Here is a 14,499-nt window from a genome sequence, read left to right as displayed (position 1 = left end):
ACTAGAGGTGGCTGTGAGTCAACTCATACATATGCATCATATTTATCCAACAGCTCTTCCTTATTGCTCCAATCAGCACTAGCCAGTCTCGGTGGACTTTATAAATACATACAAATAGTATAAAGAGCTGTGGAAAAGCCTCTCTTCTACTTCACTGCAGAGTGCTCAGAGTTGAAAGCTTTTCTGGAGACCTCATAATTTAGGGGTTTTTTCCCTTCCTCTTCTTCCGCAACACTCCCCAACAGGTAACAGAGAAATTACCTTTGTTATATTCAAATGTTGCTACTGATGATTTTGGGACTTGAACTGGTTAGTCCATAAAAAGATATCTGCCATGTTTTTTTTTCTTTTTCTACAGGGTAAAAGTGATAGCTGAGCATTTGAAGACAGTACTGAATATGCAAACTTTGACGGCAGTGCTATGAAAGAAGAATCAGTCAAAAATAAACACATAAGACTGTCTTATTTTCTTTAGAAACATTTTATAATCTGTTCAGAAGATCTTTTCAAAATCTGTTCAGTTTCTAAATTCTAGTCATCCTTTTGTCTTTTCAAGCAGCCAGTTGTGTTTTGATTGCAGATTTGCCTGGCTGTTTGCAGCTTCATCAGCTGCTGAGCACTAAAACGAAGCGCGTTCTACAAAGCACCAAAGAAGGATGATCATTGGGAACCTCAGTGGATTGAGTGAATTCAGACTCCTGGGTTTTCCTGAAATCTCTCATTTGCACCCTTTGCTCTTTGTAGTTTTATTATCTCTTTATATCCTCACCTTGATGGCTAACACAGTGATAGTTTTCATTATAAACAGTGACAATACCCTTCATACCCCCATGTACTTCTTCCTCACTCAGCTGTCCTGTTTGGATATCTGCTATTTATCAGTCATTATCCCAACTATTCTGGAGAACCTGCTGGTGGGAACAGTAAGTATTTCCCAGACAAGATGTGCACTGCAAATGTTTTTCTTCCTTTTCTTTGGAGTTGCTGAATGTTTTCTCTTGGCTGCCATGTCCCTGGATCGTTATTTTGCCATTTGCTACCCCTTGCATTACACAATCATCATGAGCAGCAGGGTCTGCAGGAGCCTGGTGGCTGGGAGTTACATCTGTGGAGCTGCTGTGGCCTTGGTTCACACCCTCACAACGTTCAGCTCACCCCTGTGTGGCTCTACCATCGACCGCTTCTTCTGTGAGATTCAGCCTTTCCTGGACCTGCACTGTGGCAACACTTTCCAAAGAGAAATCCAAGTCATTGTGGTGGCTGTCTTTGCTATTCTCAGCCCTTTCTTACTGATCATTTATTCCTATATTCGTATAATCTCCACAAGTCTTCACATGGCATCAGCTGAGAGCCGACAGAAAGCGTTTTCCACTTGCTCCTCACACCTCTTGGTTGTGGCTCTTTTTTATGGCACTGCAAGCTCCATGTACCTGCCTGGGCCAGTTTTGGCCTGCATCAGCTCCACGTCCTGCCTCAGGACACCCAGGCTCTGCGCTGACATCTGGGCTCACCTCTGCAGCTTTCCTGTCCTCCCCAGGGAGTTTGCTGAATAAAATAATCCTCGAGAAAGGACATATGACACAAGCCTAGGAGTCAGCAGCACCCCAGGAGAGTTCAGCAAGGTGCTGGGTAGGGGATTAGGTGAGGGGAAGAACTGAAATAAAATGCGCGTTTTTGCCTGGATTTGCGAAAGACAACAAGAAAGAAATACAGGACCCCGAAATGCAAACCCACTTGATGGGAGAGGCAGGTGAGCATCTCTGCTTCAGGAATTACACAATGCACTCCACTGCAGCTTGCAGACAAGGATCCTGGCACTTGATCCCAGCATCCTCCACCCTCTGCCCCATGGATTTACACAGGCCCAAAGCCCCAGTGGTCACTGAAAACATCCAGCTGTCCACACTTTGCAACCTGCTCCTGGGTTCTGCAGCCTGTGGAGAAAGAGAAATTCCCGCTCTAGAAAAAGAGGCAGATCTGAGCTGGGCTTTCTCAAAGCACACTGAAGGCAGAGGTGGGTTTCTCTGTGCTGTTTGGGAAGTGGCACAAGAGCCACAAGGGAATCAGAGAGAGATTCTCAACTCCAGAGGCACTGCTGAGTGCAGCCTCTCCTGACAGCAGCTAGGCTCCAGCCCCTGAGGTGCCCTGTGCCTCCAAACAGAGGTGCCCGAGCCTCTGACCTGCACTGACCAGGCCTGCCACAGCTCCGTGTCACACCGACCACTGCAGTGTCCAGCCTTGCCCTCCTCCAGCCAGTCCCTTTTACAGCCTGCTCCAACCTCCACCTTACATCAAACCCCACTGATGACACCCACTGCTCCCTCTGACCTGCAGGGGGAGGAACATTTCCTCATTTGCTCTTGTGGCCAGTGGCACCTCTGTAGCAGATTTTGTGTCCTGCTCAGTGCCCCTGAGCTGGCTTTGTGCTGCTGGACCTGTCCCAGTCCCCAAAGCAAGGCTCTGGCTGAGTCTCCAAAACAGCCCTGATATGGGGGACGTTTATGGATATGAAAAGACGAGATTTTAGAAGCAGCTTTTGGTGATTTTGTAGAAGTAGAGAAACAGCCTGTACTGAGGACACATAGAAGATCAGCTATTAAGCTTGGTTGTTAGGTAGTTACTAGGTAGAAGTCATATAGGTAAGATGTATATTGGTGAAACTCAGCAAAGCGGGACCTAGGTATTTATCAAAAATTGATAAAGCAGAACTTTGTGGCTTGAATCCAACAAAATCAAGCTCTTCATCTTTGGCAAGAGCAAAGTGACCTGAAAAATAGCCAAACCTCCAGTGCGCCTGCCCAGAAGTGAAGATCAACCTGAAGAAGACGTTGGCCTTCCTCCCGAGACCCCAAGTCACAACCGCCAGGAGGTGTGACAGCTAATCAGAATAGGAAATGAGAAAAGGCGGGAAATGGGCAGGTGCGGAGGTGTGGGTTTGTGGGATCAATGTGTATTTAAACCTGGAGCTTTTCCTCACCAGGTACGCAGACGTTGGAGGAGATATCCCCCAGTGTGTCCCAGCTGGAAATAAAACATTACTGCTTTACAATTTTCTAATGGTGAAGTCCTTCTTCTACGATTCAGCCCCAATTCCCCAGAAGAGCCTGGCGCTCCTGCAGCAGTCTGGCTGGGGAAGGTCAAAGCCACACCAAGGAATGGCTTGGCCTGGGACGGGAGCACCGCCCGGCCCGCCCCACGCAGAGCCCCAGGGACAGCTCTGGGAGCCCGTGGGCTGGGGAGGGAAGAGGGCAGGGAGAGAGAGAAAACTCCCAGCACTTTGGGTCTGGAGCAGGCAGGGGAACTCCAAGGCCTCCCGAGCCTCCCTGCAAGTGACCAAAATGTCCCCAAGCCGCCCCAAAGCAGCTCCCAGCTGTTTTGGGAGTAAAAAGCTGTTCTATCTATTGAAAGGCCTTCAGGTACATGTAGGGCAGAAAAAGGCCCCCAAGGGCTACACCCAATAATGGACCCCGGGTCACGGGTTTTCACACTTTTATGAGGTTGGTCCGTTTGCATATCGGGGCTTAATCTTCCTCTTCCAGCTTCGGGTAATGAAGTTACTCCCAGTTTGCTCCCCCCAACTGACTTTTGTTTCCATTTCTCAGGGCCTGAGGCAGTGAGGTGTCCTTGATTGCCAGGCCTGGAGAGGAATTGTTGTGTCTGACCAAAATGGGGAGACAGCAGCCCACACTGTATATGGAGTTTAGAGTTCTACACTACAGAATTGCAGGATTACAAATTTATGAAAAAAGCGAAAATCTTAAGGCATCAGGGGTGAATAGCAACCAGCTGCCTGCCTCCTTGGAGCACGAGGAACACCAACTGCCTGCTGCACAGGCCAAAACCAGGCGGGTCAAGTGCAGCAGGAACAGAACTGCCTCCAAGCACCCTGAGTGGGAACCTGGCTAAAGCTGTGTCTGATGAAACCCAGCCTAAGCAGGCCTGGAGGAAGGAGGGAATGTGAAGCTGCTAAAAAGCTGCCCAGGAGAGGCAGCAACTGGGTGTGGGCCTGGCAGCCAAGGCTCACCCAACACAGCCTCTGGAGGTGCCAGTCCAGTGTCAGGCCATGGGTGTACCTTGAGGGCAGATAAAATTCACTGGGAATGACCCTGTGACAGCTTGGGTGAGCCTCAGAGGCACAGGAGTGTGCCTGGGAGGAGTGGAACAGAAATCCCCAGCAGCCTGCATGCCAGAGAGAGCTGTGATCGGCCTTGTGCCAGCTCTGGGCAGGCCTGCACTGTGTGGGCTCTGTGCTTTGGGGGAGGAGTCACAGAATCACAGAATCATTAGGTTGGGAGAGACCTCCAAGACCATCAAGTCCAATCCAACGCTAACCTCAACTAAACCATGGCACCAAGTGTCACATCCAGTCTTTTCTTAAACGCATCTTTTCTTAATCCACCACCTCCCCAGGTAGACCACTGCAATACTTTATTATCCTTTCTGTAAAAACTTTTTTCCTAATATCCAGCCTGTATTTCCCTTGGTGAAGCTTAAGACTGTGTCCTCTTGTTCTGTCAGTTGCTGCCTGGAGAAAGAGACCAACCACCACCTGACTACAGCCACCTTTCAGGGAGTTGTAGAGAGTGATGAGGTCACCTCTGAGTCTCCTTTTCTCCAGGCTAAACATCCCCAGCTCCCTCAGTCATTCCTCACAGGGTTTGTGTTCCAGACCCCTCACCAGCCTCATTGCCTCCTCTGGATGTGCTCAAGCGTCTCCACGTCCTAAACTGAGGGGCCAGAACTGGACACAGCACTCGAGGTGCTGCCTCCCCAATGCTGAGTACAAGGGAAGAATGACCTCCCTGCTCCTGCTGGCCACACCATTCCTGATCCAGGCCAGGAGCCATTGGCCTTCTTGGCCACCTGGGCACACTGCTGGCTCATGTTCAGTCAGCTGTGTACCAGAACCCCCAGGGCCCTTTCTGCCTGGGCACTGTCCAGCCACACCGTCCCCAGCCTATAACGTTGCAGGGGGTTTTTGTGGCCAGAATGCAGGACTCGGTACTTGGATTTATTAAACTTCACCCTATTGGATGAAGGAGTGGCAGCACTGCCAGCCTGTCAATGAAATTAACTCCCCCCTTCATCAGCAGGTGTCTCAGTGACTTCCACCTGTGACAGGAACCGTGTGAGTTCCTGTGCCCAGGAACCACGTGGCTCGGTGGTCTCCATGGGCCTCATCCCTGTGTGGCCCCGTGTCACAGAGGGGCAGAGATGTGACACCTCTGCAGTGATTGTGACCTCACCTGCCCAATGACTCCACCTGAGCCCACTTACCTCAGGGTTGGTATCCTGAAAGCAGGCTAACAAAAGAGCTGGCCTTCAGGATAACTCAGCATCGGTTTTCGCTACTGACGTGGCAGTCTATTGAAGAAATTTGTTTACTTTTGACCAGTATTGTTTACTGTTGTCTTCAGCTTTCATCCTGTCAAAGGTAATCATGATTTGACTCTTGGGATAGATGGCGGAAGGAGGTATGGGATGAAAGTCTAGGCTGGTTTATACCTTCCTAGCTGAAGGCTGAGCTGTCACGCCTTCGTAGGCTACCCAGATACAGCCTAGGCTAGAATCCTTATTTGCTGATTCTCTTTTCTTTACTATAGTCTAGGATAGCTAATTAGGGGGTGACTGTAGTGTGTAGTGTGCAGCATGGCAAAAAGCCCACCTTGGCTGCTGCAGGGGGGAGGGAGGCAGAAAAGGCGGAAAAAGGAGAGCAGCAAAGGCAGGAGTTAAGTCAGTGGCTGAAAGCTGGTCACTCCTGCAGAGGAGGTGGGAAAGCCACAGAGAGTCTGCTGTTGATGCTGTGACAGCAGCAGCAGGGCCTCTTCAGAGAAGGTAACCTGCACTGGGGCACTTCAGAAGGAGCCTTGAACCTCCTGTGCCCTGGGGCTCTGACACTGATCACAAAGGTGTGAGCCTGCAGTTCAGCAGCTGGTACAAGCATCACTGAAAGTCTTGATGGCAAATGCTGTTCCATAGGTTGTATTTCTTTGGGGTTTTTATACTTTTGGTGAGCTGCAGTAATTTCTTTGCAATCAGGTGACAGGATTGACACTGATCTCTTTCTGGAGCACGTCCTGATCTCCTTGGTCATCGAGAGCCGTGCCCTCTGTTCCTGAGAGAGGAGGCAATGACCACACCAGGGAACAATTCCTGTGAGTAACAGCCTCACTGGCAGGTTTGGACTTTGTGAATCCCACAGGCAACTGACATGACTGGTGGTCAGATCCCAGAGTGATGTGCACACATCCTAGAGTGAACTCTGGGATGTTTCCTGAGAGCAGCCAGACTGAGCCAGGTGCTTATGATTAGTCACAGGAAAACACCTTTTGTCTCTCCTGTGTCACTATGTACAGGCCTCTGAAGCATCGTTGCTCACAGAGAGGTCTGACATCCTGGAGTTACCTTTTGTGATCAGCACTTGCTCGTTTTCAATAAGTTACAATCAGTTGCAATCTGGGAAAGCAATGCAATCTGCAACTCTGGTGAGAAAGGGAGGTACCCTGAGGCCCAGAAATCAGAGTTGGGGTTTGTTGGACTCTTGGCAAAGTAAGCAGGGGACCAGACTTTTCCCAACCAGTAAATTTCAATGGCAGTGCTAGGCTTCCCCTGATACGGAGTTGAAGGTTTGAGCTGGTTGTCCTGACTGCTTGTGTAGAAAATTCAAAGTTTAAATGTGCTTTTGTTCCTCCCCTCATCTCCTTTCAAATGGCGTTTCTCTGCAGTCGTTGCTGAGGGAATGGCTCCTCCAGAAAGGATCCTCTTTCCACCGGAGAAGATTTGCATGGTCTGGCAGCAGAGTCAGAGGGCTGGAACAGGGCTCCTCAATGTGGGCAACACGTGCTTCCTCAACTCTGTCCTGCAGTGCCTGACCTACACCCCCCCACTGGCCAACTACCTGCTGTCCCGAGAGCACAGCCGGACCTGTGAGTGCTTTTGGAACATCTCCTGAAAACCTCTGAATCAAATACCAAAGATTCCCAGAACCTGGAATCCCATTTGGGAGAACAGCAGCCCTTTGTCAGCCCCATGAGTTTATGTTCATTGAACACTCTAGCCTAGAAGCCACTTGTCCTGCCCAGCTGTCTTAGCCTTCACAAAGACACCTCTTTCTAGCTCCAAGTCTTTATTCCTGCAAGTTAAACCCTCTTGGCTTATTGCACAGAAAACTGTCAGTTTAGCATCTCTCTCAAGAACATCTCCTGCCCACTAAAATGCCCTGGGATCGTTGGGATATTGGGAGGAGTGGAGTATTGCACTGGGGTGGGAGTGGAAGAGAAGGAGTATCCCACTGCGCGGATATTTTGCTAACCCGAGGACCTTCCCTGTGTCCCTCTTCAGGTCACCAGAAGGGTTTCTGCATGCTGTGCATCATGGAAGCCCACGTTAACCAGGTCATGCATTCCCCTGTCAGTGTCATCCTGCCTCTGACTGTCCTCAGGGTTTTGACACGTAAGTCATGCCAGCTGCTTAGACAGGTTTTCTTCCCTTCTTGTGAGAGAGAACTGCAAACTTCTTCTTTCTTAGGCATTGGAGAACATTTTGAGCCTGGCAGGGAGGAAGACGCCCATGATTTCTTCTGCTGTACTGTCAATGCCATGCAGACAGCTTGTCTGAGTGGATTCAGCAAGTAAGCACAAGCAAATCACTCTCACAAAGTTCTGAACCCTTTGGACTGCTTGATGTGCTCCCCTCAAGGGAAAACCTAAACCCTGGGCTTTCAGGCCAAGCAAAACCCTTTGAGGAGATAATGCTCTGTCTTACTTCTTGTTTCCAGCTTGGACCTCTCTTCTCAATCCACTACCCTTGTCCATCAGATATTTGGGGGCTTTCTGAGATCCAGAGGTACGTTTCCACAACTCTTGCTCTCTTTGACATTGCTTGTGCCCTTCTGTCTGCCTGTGCCTGACAGTTGGTCCTGGGGCTGGTGGGACAAGGTACAATGTGTAAATGGGCAATGGCCAGTCAGCTTCCCATTGCTCAGCATTTGAATTTTTCCTTGCAGTCATCTGCTCCAACTGCAAAGCCATTTCTGACTCCTATGAGCCCTTCCTGGATGTCCCTTTGGATATCAAGGTAAGAGGCTCTGCAGTTGTGCTTGAAGACATTCCCAAGGCCCCTGCAGCTTTCCAGAGTCAACACATTTATTTCCCTTAAAAATGTAGACTGCGAACACCAAGAGATCTGGGGGGTGGGTGGGAAGGGGAATGGATGGCCTCCTGCAGAGGCCGTGGCACTGGTCTCTCTGTAGGTGCTGTTTTGAAGCTGGACAAGCAGCATTATCCTCTCTGCGCCCTTGATATATCCTCGTCCCTCTTCCCTTTGCCCTCCCATGACACCTGTCTGGCTCCCAGGCTGATGGCTTGGATTGTTGGCACCACTGCTGCCCCTGCACACTGTCATTAGTTGGAAGGAGTGGTGGTACAGGAAGGGTGCTCTTGATGGCTCCAGGAGCTGCTGGGACACAGGGAGATGTTCAGCATCATCCTCTCTTTCTGCCTCCTTCTGGATGGGTTCATGGTGGATCTCTTCAGCATCAGCTGCAGGGCTTTTCTTGTCAGCTCCTGGGAAATGTTTGGGTGAGGGAATTTCCTGCAGCTCAGCATGCTCATTTCTTACTCCCCCAGGCAGCCTTGTCCCTCGGTGCAGCCCTGGAGGACTTTGTGACACCCGAGCACCTGGACGGTGAAAACTGCTTTCAATGTAGCCAGTAAGATGATTACTGAGAACATATTAACACCAGATCCTGTGTCAGGGGGCTGCATGTCATTGAGCAGAAGTCATCTTCTGCTGGAGGTTTACTGCACACGGATGAGATGCAGCTTTTTAAAAAATATGGCAGTGAATAGCCTTAAAATAACAAAAGCTGTGTGAGACAGGAGAGCTTGCCTGTCCAGCTTGGGGTAGAACTGGGTGCATTTCAGCACTGGGCTCTGTGCTTGGTTTCAAGGTGTAAGAAGTATGCTGCTGCTTCCAAGACGTTCACAGTCCACTGCGCACCCAAGGTTCTCACGGTGTGTCTGAAAAGGTTTGACTGTTTCACCGGCGGGAAGATCCACAAGGTGTGTACACAACTGCTGGGCAGCTTTCTCCTTCTGGAACAGATTTCCCAGAGCTTGTCACGAGCCACTCGTGTTGGCTTAGTCATGTTCCCTTCTGGGGAGAGGATTCCCTTAGGAAGACAGGCAAGCTGTCTTCTCCAACAGAGCCGCTTTGGCCAAGAGCAGTTTCCGGCCACCCGAACCACGACATGTCGCTTTATGGAAAACCAGCTGTTCATGAGCCCCTAGGATGTATTTCCACACCTGTGGAGCCTGGATGTGGCAGGCTGTTCTGTGCCACAGATCAGGGTCACTTGTGAGCCCTCTTGGTGTCTCTACAGATTGTGGAGTACCCCGAGTACCTGGACCTTCGCCCGTACATGTCCCAGGCGGAGGGAGAAGCCGTCCTTTACTCCTTGTATGCTGTCCTGGTGCACAGTGGGGTCAGCTGCCATGAAGGACACTATTTCTGCTACACAAAGGTAAAGAGCAACTTCCTTCCTTCCCAATGTGGAGAATGTGTGTTGGGGAAAAGAAACTTTCCCGTCAGTGCTACTGACAGCCAAGGTTTTGGGGCAGAAGATCTCTTTAGGTGCTGGACTGGTGTTTTTTTGACGTACAATTTGTTTTAGTTTTCTGCCAGTGTTTTTGGACAGAAACCATGAGGAAATCCTTGCCTTGTTTTCACAGGCCAGCAATGGGCTGTGGTACCAGATGAACGATGAGTCTGTGGAGCTTTGTTGCCTTGACACAGCTCTCCGGCAGCAAGCCTACCTGCTCTTTTATGCCAGGTAACAACCAGGATCAGATGTGTTCAGAAGGCATTTCCTTTTCCCTCTTCATTGTTTTGCTTCTCATACTCCAGAGTGTTTTTGTCACTGAATGCAATCACTACCTGCATCATTCAGTGCTATGAAACCTCTACTACCCCATGTCTCTCCTTCAGGCTGCTGCCCTGATGGAACTTGTCTGCTCTCTGATGCTGGACTTATGTAGAGAAGAGCAAGAGAATTAAAAGGGGCCTTCCAGGGAAGATGGGGAGGGACTCTTCATCAGGGAGGGTTGGACAGGATGAAGGGTATCAGTTTTCAGCTGACCCAGGGCAGGTTTACGTTAGATATTAGGAAGAAATGCTTCAGTGTGAGGGTGATGAGACAGTGGAAGGGGCTGCCCAAAGAAGTTGTGGGTGCCCCATCCCTGGAAGTGCTCAAGGCCAGGTTGGACAGGGCATGGAGAAGCCTGGTCCACTGTAAGGCATTCCTGCCCATGTCAGGGGGGTGGAACAAAATGAGCCTTAAGGTCCCTTCCCGCCCAAGCAAGTCTGTGAATTTATGAAACGGAGGCTGTGGAAGGTATAAAGGTGAGGATTTGCTGTGACAGGAGCAGACTGGGTGGGAAGGCTCTAGCTGAACTTGCCAGCAGTGGCCTTGGTTAAGTCTTCTGTGACAGAAACCTCTGCAAGAAAACGACTGAACCCCAGAGGAGGCTGCGCCAACAGCCCTAAACTGAGATGACCCTTTTTTTCTCCAGATGCTCTGATCTGAAGATTGTAGAGAAGGCTTCTTCCTCACAGGCACCACCATATGCCACTCCCTTCCTCAGCCACTGGGCAGCAGCCAGCAGCAAGCAGGCGGCTTCTGTTGGCCCACAGGGGCTGCTGGGCACGATAAAGGTAACTCTGGGATGGAGGGCCAGGGCACCAGAGGAGCAGTGGATTTCTTGCTAGGATCGCAGCATTTTTCCTTTTCCCCGTCCCACCCTGCAGCATTCTTCTCAGCCATAATGCTGCTTCCTCTCAAAGCATCCCACCTGGATTCATCCCATCTGGATCCATCCCATGTGTGGGCCTTTGGCCCTTCGGCCTTGTCAGCCCTCCAGAAGAGCCTTTGTGAGGCTCGGAAATGTCCCCTCCCAGAACTTGTGGGGGTTCCCCACTGACTGTGGCCCTTTCAGGAGGGAAGGGCAGCAACTCTCCACTGTTCTCTTTCCAGGACATGCTGGTGGCTGTGGAAGAGCTTGGCAGGGAGCAGGCCTGGAGCAGATCCCCGCTGTGGGGCAGGGACAGCCACAGCTGCTCTGTGGACACCATGGACTGTGAGCACCCTGCAGAGAGAAGGGACCCTGCAAGCTGTGACCACGCTTCTGGGAACGGGGCAGCTTCAGGACCTTCCAGCAGGAGCTGGTGGTGCGCTGGTGCCCCCAGGGCTGCTGAGGAGCAAACCCCGCTGTGGCCCAGAGACACGAGCGGATCCGTGCTGGGCAGCTACGACCTCCGCAGCCGCTTTGTGCAGCACACTGACCACGAGTCCCTGCCGAGGAAGAGGAGGAGGCAGACTACAGATCCTCCACATTGTCACCAAAGCCTTGTTGAGAGTGCAGTGCTAGGCTTGAGGCAGTCTCCAGTGCTCGGGGCTGCTCAGGAGCCATCCGGGCCCAGGCTGAGTGAGCTGGGCTATGACCTCCGCAGCCGCTTTGTGCAGTGCAGAGCCCAGCTCCCTGCGGCAAGGAAGAGGAGGCTTTCCATGCCCCAGTGACGCCTTTCAAAGTCAGGGCGCCCCGGGGCTGGTGCAGGCAGATTGTGGCCTTGGCTGAAGCAGAATGGAAGATCATGTAATAGATACATAGCATTAAATGCATGGATTAAAGTTGTGTGTATTAAAACTTTACAGTGTAATGTAAAAACCCCTGAATTCCTGGAAACAGTTCCAGGGCATCTCTTTCCACACCACGGTCTTTTCACAGTCCAAAGGTGTTACCTCGACATCTGCCAGAGACATAACCGGGAAACGACCCATTAATCGCGGGCTGACCACATCTTCACAGTTCATCAGGAGATCCCATACCAATCTGGGTGGAGGGCGGCAGAAACCTCCCGACAGAAGATTCGGAGACTTTTTCATTCAGACATCTTTTTAATTTCTCAGGAAACTCTTTCAGATATTCCTTGTGGGATACCGGACATTCCAATGATTGTATTATGTATATGATGTCATATTCTTCGGGTTCGTTACCGTCTTGTTTACGGCTCAGGGTAGAAAAATGGTCTAAAACACCTCCCCTGAGACCCCGAATGCGTGGGCAGTACTCTGGAGAAGCACCCTTTGCTGCTCCTGGATTGTTCACCCAACATTCGATCGATGTTGTCCCCGAAATTGCTTTTCAAATTTGTTAACTAAATCTTTGATTTTGGAAATTGGCTCTGATCATTTAAAACAAACTGGTGCCGTGACTCGGATACAATATCGGTGCTGCGGAACCCCTTTGCGTGGGAAGGCGCCTCTGCCGATTTTTTTTCGGCGGCCCCCGCAAAACGGGAAACCCCGTGGTAGCTATTGTATCACGAACAAATTTAGGTTGAACAAATTTAGGTTGAACGCCACGATGAAAGGAGGTTCTGGATCCAGAAATATCAGGGAACTCAGGAAGGACCAGGGAAGGTCCTTCGGAGCCGCGGCTAAAACTTTCACTCGTAAAATTCTCCGTGCACGAAGACTCCACGCAGGAAAATAGCTGCAAGTATTGCGGGTGGAGTGAGTGTGTTTGGGTGAGTGAGTGAGACGTGGCTTTGTCACGAACCGGGTGTGGGCCTGCGCGCTGCATTTCCAATCTCCCGCGAGGGACTTGGTCGGCAAACAGGGAAGGGAAACGGGAAAACTCATTTTGCTCATAAAACCCGGATTCAAGGGGAATCCGGGGGACCGATCACGGGAAAGCTAAAAGGGAAGGTTACGTTCCTTTGAGTTCGGGAAATCGGTAAACCTTTTGCCTAGGGGCTTGGTAAGAGGCCAGGACACAAGGCAGAGGACCGTCGCTGGTGGAAAAAGCCCTCAGCTCAGCTCACCGAAAGGGTAAGTAAACCTGCTCAGAAAGTGGGACCCGGTGTGTGTGGAAACACCTTGGAGAGGAAACCGGCTCTTAGCGAAAAGCTAAGAAAACACCTCTGAAAAGGTGAGCTGCCCTTGGAAAAGGGGACAGAAAAAGAGTAAGTTCCAGAAAGAAGCCAAAGAAAAACAAGGTTCAGAATCAGAGGATAAATCCCTCGAGATCCCACGGGAAAGTCCATTGGGATGGATGCTAGAACATTGGGAGGAATGTTCTAAAAGGAAAGGTAAGTCCAAGGAAAAAATGATTTATTTTTGCATAGAGGTTTGGGGAGGAAAAGGGTTAAGGAATCATGTAATTTGGCCCACTTTTGGCACATTTGAAAAATGGACTTGCAAGGCTTTATGTAACTATGTGGCTAATAAAGAACCACAAGACCATGAGGAAAAAATGTGTGCAAAATTGCGGGTAGGATCCAGGACGGGATTGTTTACTCTAAGATCCAAGAGGGGTGTCTCAGCTCCGGGTGACACATGGGATCCCCCTGACTATCTCCCACCTCCATACCTAAGACCCACACCTCCGCCTGTACCGGCTCAGGCGTCCCCCTCGGCACCTCCGGGACCTTTAATACAGCCAGCACCGGCTCCGGGCCCCTCACAAGGAATCCCGATGGCGGGACCGGACCAAAACCTTACATACCTTAACGCCACAGGACTCAAAAACAACTCCATTGCCCCCCGCCACTTTTGCCCCTACCTCCCGACACACCTTCTAATCATACACCTCTTCTCACAACTCTGAAAGACACACCAGAACCCCCGGCGCTGCCTCCTCCAACCCTAGAGGCACAACACCCGCAGGCTCAGGGACTACAAGTGCCACAAGCCCCTTCACAGAACCCATCCCCATTTCCCTCACAGCCATCGGAAGGATCACGTCCCTTGGCACAGCCTCTGATTTCACCGCAGCCATTCTTCCCTCCTCCACCAGCCCCGCAACCCACGGGAGTCAGAAAACTGACTCCAGTGGATCTCCCCCCCCTGCTAGCCGAACCCGACGAAAGGCGAAGCAAGCGAACGAGGAAGGAAGCGAGAATGAGGAGGAAAAGCACCATCTCTTCCCTCTAAGGGAAGTGCCCACGGCCCCTGGGATTATTGGTTTTGTAAATGTTCCAGTCAATACCGGGGATGTAAGGGCTTTCAAAAAGGAGACGGGCAGGTTATTGGATGATCCTTTTGGGGTGGCTGAAAGATTCGATGATTTTCTGGGAGGTAGCATTTACACTTACGAAGACCTCATGTCCAGTTTAAGATCACAGTTTAACCCCGAAGAAAGGGACATGATCCGACAGGCGGGGATCTGAGATTGGGATCGCCGCAACCCCCAGGGTGCTCCCGGGGACCTGAAATGGCCTAGCCTAAGTCCGGGATGGAATTCTCAGACCGAGGAAGGTGGGCGAAATATGATAGACTTTAGGAGTATCATGATTCAGGGCATAAGGGAAGCAGTACCAAGGGGGCAAAACATCAGTAAAGTGTTTGGAGAATGTCAGGGAAAGGAAGAATCCCCATCCGTTTGGTTGGACCGACTCCGGAAAAGTTTACAGGTATATTCCGGAGCGGATCCCAATTCC

General features: G+C 50.8%; 1 protein-coding gene across 1 annotated transcript; it reads left to right on the top strand.

Annotated features, from left to right (window-relative positions):
- The first annotated feature begins 656 nt into the window (after positions 1–656).
- Positions 657–1,553, top strand: LOC136301654 (olfactory receptor 10C1-like). Its single transcript, XM_066204777.1, has one exon. It carries the CDS (start codon positions 657–659, stop codon positions 1,551–1,553), a length of 897 nt encoding a protein of 298 aa, XP_066060874.1.
- The last annotated feature ends 12,946 nt before the right edge of the window (positions 1,554–14,499 follow it).

The sequence above is a fragment of the Chamaea fasciata genome, unplaced genomic scaffold (genome assembly GCF_029207755.1).
Source record: "Chamaea fasciata isolate MVZ Bird 193981 ecotype frontalis unplaced genomic scaffold, bChaFas1.0.hap1 SCAF_27, whole genome shotgun sequence".
In the NCBI taxonomy this organism is placed as follows: domain Eukaryota; kingdom Metazoa; phylum Chordata; class Aves; order Passeriformes; family Sylviidae; genus Chamaea; species Chamaea fasciata.
This window is presented reverse-complemented; position numbering and strand designations above follow the sequence as displayed.